At 39.2% G+C, this 5581-nt stretch overlaps 1 protein-coding gene across 3 annotated transcripts in view; it reads right to left on the bottom strand.

Annotated features, from left to right (window-relative positions):
• Nucleotides 1-629: 629 nt before the first annotated feature.
• The window catches only part of PFKP (phosphofructokinase, platelet), a 42501-nt gene continuing 37549 nt past the window's right edge, over nt 630-5581 (bottom strand). For all 3 annotated transcript variants that reach the window (XM_064391842.1, XM_064391699.1, XM_064391767.1), the window contains 6 exons: nt 4844-5008; nt 3777-3838; nt 3173-3284; nt 2346-2445; nt 1626-1731; nt 630-1163 (listed from right to left, as the gene is read on the bottom strand). In XM_064391842.1, the coding sequence (XP_064247912.1) occupies nt 1013-1163; nt 1626-1731; nt 2346-2445; nt 3173-3284; nt 3777-3838; nt 4844-5008 (696 nt within the window). In that variant the 3' untranslated portion in view covers nt 630-1012. The remainder of the gene's footprint in view (nt 1164-1625; nt 1732-2345; nt 2446-3172; nt 3285-3776; nt 3839-4843; nt 5009-5581) is intronic.

The raw sequence follows: 5581 nt of genomic DNA, 5'->3' as shown, positions 1-5581 counted from the left end.
GATTTCATTCTGTCGTGTGGTAATTCCAGCTGCCTTTGCATAAGCCACCTCCAGCCTGAGCAGTCTCTGACATTACATTCCACCAAGCTGAGTGTACGGTGCAGTGGGAAAACCCCTAATCAGTCAGGGGTGTCTCTTTTGTATCAAGTTCAGTTTAGCTTGACAGTTTGGGCAACGTTCAGTCAGATTTTGGTATGCCACGATTTAGTATTTACCTTGTTGTCAAGGTCCAGTTAACATAAACTAGCATGAGAAAACATTTGTGAGTGTTTTTCAGCCTCATTCCCTTTCTGATCAGTACTGGGGGTGTTAATCTTAAAGAAGCTCTGAGAAAAAGGAAACATGAAGCAAGGGCCAGGTTACACCATTACGAATCTGACTTTGCTAAAGCTGTTCTTCCCCACTCCCAACCCCAAGAACTAGTTTTATCATTCCTGTACAAGGGGAAATTATTCTAACTCCTAGCCTGATCCTGAAGCAGCAATGAAAAAACACTTGCCCTGGTGTGACTAACTACTTCCTGCAGAGCTGAGGAAGGAAAAGGGGAGTTTCTTTTTCCTTTACTGGAGTCTATAGAGAATCCTTCAAGTGCTATTCCCTCAGCTGTCTAAAGCAAGTGAACACACATGTGATGTTTGCAACAGTATTTTATTTCATTTCAGGAACATTTAGCACATCCTGTAACTCAACACAAGAACTAGCCATCTACACTTATTTTTGGGTGTAAGTACTCTGAAACAAAGTGCAGTAGATGAGTAACTTACAGAGTGCATAGAACGGTGTTGCACTTGCTTGTTAAAGGGCAGTATCAGTACTGGTGTTTTCCATTAGATGCAAGGGTTTGTTTCAAACATAACACACAAACAGGACAAAATCTGTGTGACAGCTGAACGTCTCATTTCACATAAAGTGCTGGAACAATAATTTAAATGTTACAAAACAAAGCTTTAAGGATTCTAAAGCATTGTTACTCACAATGTGCATCTATGACAACAATCTAAGTGTGGTGTGTTTAGATGGCTCCGGTCTCAGCTTCCTTTGGGAGCATGGCCACATGTTCCAGCTGGCCTGAGTCTGACACATCGTAGCTGGTCTTGTACTTGGCCAGGATCTTCATCAGCGGCCGCAGCTTCAGCCACCACTGCTCCTTGGGAATCCTGTGTCTGGGGGGGGGAAACAGGGAGGTGAAATACGTGGGGGTAAGGCAAACACCTTCCTTAGGAATGGAATCAGGCATTGACCGTCATGGGGGGATGTAAAACACTGACACAAAATGAGAAGAATCAAGGACAGAATCCCAAAGAAATGCACAGGTCTTACTGGAAGATGTTAAGCATAATACCAAATTTGGCACATAAATGCTGCCCCACTGACCTAAAGTATTTCTAGGCATTAGGCAAAGGCAATCCCATGGAAATTACTTAACAGGACAGCAGAGTCCCAGACTTCATCAAATGTAAGGAGGATGAAGTAAAAGCACAAAGGCAAGAGAGAAGCAAACAATCCAAGTGGATCTGGCAGAATTCAGGCCTAAGGCAAAGCAGTAAGGCGTTGGGAAGTGTTTGTTTGAAGTGGTGCAAGGCAGGCTGTGGTGAGGTGTTTACCACCAGGCAGTGCATACGTACACAAAGTCTGTTTCACTCTTCAGCTCAGCCACGGGTTGGAAAACAAGGTTGCGTCTCCGCATTCCCAGCAAACAAACTGAGTCATCAGTATTGGCAAATACTTTTCCTAAAAAGAATGAAATAATTCAGCATCTTTCTTACAAGTATAAGGGCAAATACGGCTTTTCTGTAATTAAACTGAACAAAAACTTACAGTAGCCTAATTTCAGCTACTGATTATTTAATAGGTATAACATCAAATTAGTGTTTTAATAGGGTTAAATCTTCACTTTTTAGCATAACTTCAGTGATTAGCAATGAAATAACAGTGCAATTAAAATGATTGAATTTTAGCATCCAGTTTTAGATCAGATTTCAGCAAGCAGTGCTTTACGAGAATTCTTAAAGACTAAATATTACCTCCTTCTGTCTCCCATGAAGGCAGCATGAAACAAAAAAGAACAAGTGTAACTATACAAACATCAATTCCTGCATGCATGAAAATCTTCCATCACACTGGCTATTTTGTTTTAAGAGGATGATGAAACAGCTATCTGAATTACTGACCTCACTCAAGTGGAAATGCTCATATAGCAAGAAGCACAGCAAGGCACTACTGAATAATAAAAACACCAAGCACGTTGTCTAACAAATATTCCTATGTTTGCAAAATGGAGGAGTCTTACATACTGACAGACAATCAAAGACAGTAACAAGAGACTGCACCAAACGTTTCTGCACCTTTCCGGTAGGTTTCCTTCAGTTTTTTGGAGATCCACTGCATAGCTTTTGCTGAAATTTTTGTCCCGAAATTTCTGTCAAATGGTGAAGGTGCTCCACCCTGTGCAAAAATTGAATTCTGGGTTAGCTTATCAAAGCAGGGCTGGTGTTTATCAGTTATCTCTGCTAATGGCCTGCTCTACCCCTTATTTCCATTTCCCCCACTTAGAAAAACAACCAAAAGCCCCACCCCATCAGTCAGTCTAAGGTGTTTAAAATTAGTGTCCAGCATCTCTGGAATTCTCACAGAATCAATACTACTTCTCCCTTAGAAGAATGGAGGGGACTGTGCATTTTCCTCCACCTCAGCCTCAGTGATGAGTGTAGCCAAATCAGGACTTCTCTTTGCCCACCAACCAGCTGCACAGTGAGATAAAGCAATGCAGACAACACAGGCCAAAGGAGTAGCTCACTTCTGTCTCTTCCACAAAAACACCCATCTGCACAGATTTTCTTAATGAAATCTCTGCTCTTCAAGAGAGTTCAAGAGGCAGAGACATTATGTATGGGCAGATAATTGTATTATGAAGAAGGTATTACAATTGCATATAAGACAAAAAGTGGAATTATTTATTGATATAGACAGAAGAGGAATAAAAATTAAATCATAAATAATCTAATGCATTTTTACTAGATTTTTAAAAGGGTTTGCAATAAAGCCTGATGCTAAAAAAATCTTTCTGAGTTGCCTACAAACAAAAATCCACATTTTTTTTTCCCTTAATCTTGAGTCAGACTTGTTTCAAATGCTTGAATAGTGCTGTCTATAACTTTACAGTTCTATTTACCTGCTGCATGTGGCCCAATACATTTTTTCGACAGTCAAAGACTCCTTTTCCTTCTTCAGAATACAGCTGATAAATGAAATCAGTTGTGTAGTTCTCATTGCAATTCTCGTTTCTGTAACAATTAATGCCAGATAGTTAGCAAATTACTCTGCACTGGATGTCTTTGCAGCTACTGAATGACAAGTCTTTTCACTTTTCTTGACAGCAGTAATCCTGGCTGGGACATTTTTATCTGATCATATACACTCACTTCCATGTAACAGGCTCACGATTTTTAGGGCTTTTATAGCAAAGGCCATTGTGTGACACACTACCTTTAGTAAGAAAGAATCTGGAATAAAAGACAAACCCAATGAGAAAACAGACTGAAGACAGGATGAAGTATTAGATTACAGAACAAATATACATAGAATGAAGTTTTAGACTTGCACATCCAGACAGGTCCCACAATTGCCTTTTGGAGCAACAGCTTTTCTAAAAATCTCAAATTAGAGGAATAATCAAGGAATATAGACTTGGAGTGTCTTTCCAAGTGGCCAAGCAGCCTACCTGGCTGGGATGCTCAGTATCACTGATGCCATCTATTACAAGTACTTTTACCTACCTCAGCACTAGACCACGCTGGATACTGGTTTTCATTTTTTCAGTCAAGTGTTCCACATTAGCCTAGAAACAAAAGTATTTTTAAAGATCCATACAGAACTCTGTATCTGAAACAACATTAATGAGCCTACATGAGCCAGAGAACTTCTGTCAAATAATCCACATAAAGTATTATGTGCAAATTCAAATTATCAAGATTTTTGGAGATGCAGGATAACATACTGTGTATGGCAACTCATCTTGGGTTAAAACTAACATCAGAAGTAACAGATTTTATTAAATCAAAGGAGGTTTTTATATGCTATACTAGTACAGCATCCAGCTTGATATACATAAAAATACACAAATTGCCACTAAAGTTTACAGCCTGCCCTTTCTTCCAGTCCTGCCAACAACTGTGTGGGGATAAGTTCTGATTCATTTCACATCTCTGTGCTTCCCAGGAAATTTTTATCCTTTTAGCTTTGTGTTTGTCCATGACTGCAGCTAGCACTAACCGTCTCAGAAGTGTAAAGTCCTCACAGCAGACAAGTTCCATATCGCCTTGTGTACATACTACGCCATAATCCGTAATCCTTAAAGCCTGAGGGCTTTATTTTAGTAACACTTCCAGACATGCTCTGAATAGCTGTGGTAACTGAGTCAGTATCTAATAAACCTGACATACTGGTCAGTTCTTTCCTGAACAGCCTTTAAATACAACTCTACCGTAAATGAAAAAATACTGTTCTCTTGTTTTTGGCTTTATTCTAAAACTACCCAGGTCTATTCATTTAATTTGAATTTCAATAAGAAGACTAAAAATGAAACAATTAATTTAGTAGTGCTTAATGGCCAGTACAACTATTTTTGTCATTTTACTGAACTTGGGTGTCAACAGTGATTGTGTCTACACTCCTTTATATAACGTTATGGCACAGGAACTGGGCACGACAAGTGCAGATTTGCAAAAAAAACAACCTCAGCTGTTTTTTTTCTTTCATGAGCCTACTACTTCAAGTATACACATTACGCTACGCACGTACAACTAAGAATTCCACTTAAGAATGAGCAAAGGGTGCTGAATACCTGGAGCTCTCTGATATCAAACTGCTCTTCGAAGATGTAAGCAGCATCAGCTCCTGCTGCCAGGGCGCCCATGTTGGCCAGGTAGCCGCAGTAGCCGCCCATGGTCTCGATGATGAAGACGCGGCGCTTGGTGCCGCTGGCCGACTGCTTGATGCGGTCACACGTCTGCTCAGAGACACCACAGCCTGAGTATGCACTACAACCCCTCACTGATTACGTTTTTTTATGTCATGCAACTTTGTGTCACCTACTGGTAACAAAAAAGTTAAAAATAAAGCATTTATAAAGAATGAACCTTTAAAGAATTCTAAAATGGTATATGTAACTATAATAATTATCTAATAAAGGATTTCTTATAAATTATACACTGAGCATCAGGATAGAAATAAAATGTTTTTCTACTAGCAATTCTTAACATATACTTACTTGCTTCCTGAAAATACTGAAACGAGTTCATTTTGGTTTGTAGTGCCATTAACCAGTTGTGTATCTGCGTTTTCTAACACAGATACAAATAGCTATAATGAAGCTTTTCAAGAAATTGTAGGATTAATACATTTCTCTTCTTTATTCATTACTTTAAGCTTACTTCTTAGTATTGATACTAAAATTCCCTGCCTTCCCATCTATACTGAACTTCTTGAGTCCTGAGCAGGTACTGCCCAATTATTTTCCAGTAGTGATTTCCACATAAATATAATTCTTTCAAGCACTACTGGTGCATGTTTTAAAATGCTT

Source organism: Passer domesticus, chromosome 1, assembly GCF_036417665.1.
Source record: "Passer domesticus isolate bPasDom1 chromosome 1, bPasDom1.hap1, whole genome shotgun sequence".
NCBI classification, from domain to species: Eukaryota; Metazoa; Chordata; class Aves; order Passeriformes; family Passeridae; genus Passer; species Passer domesticus.
Note: the sequence above shows the minus strand (reverse complement) of the source record. Positions and strands in the feature narration are given on the sequence as shown.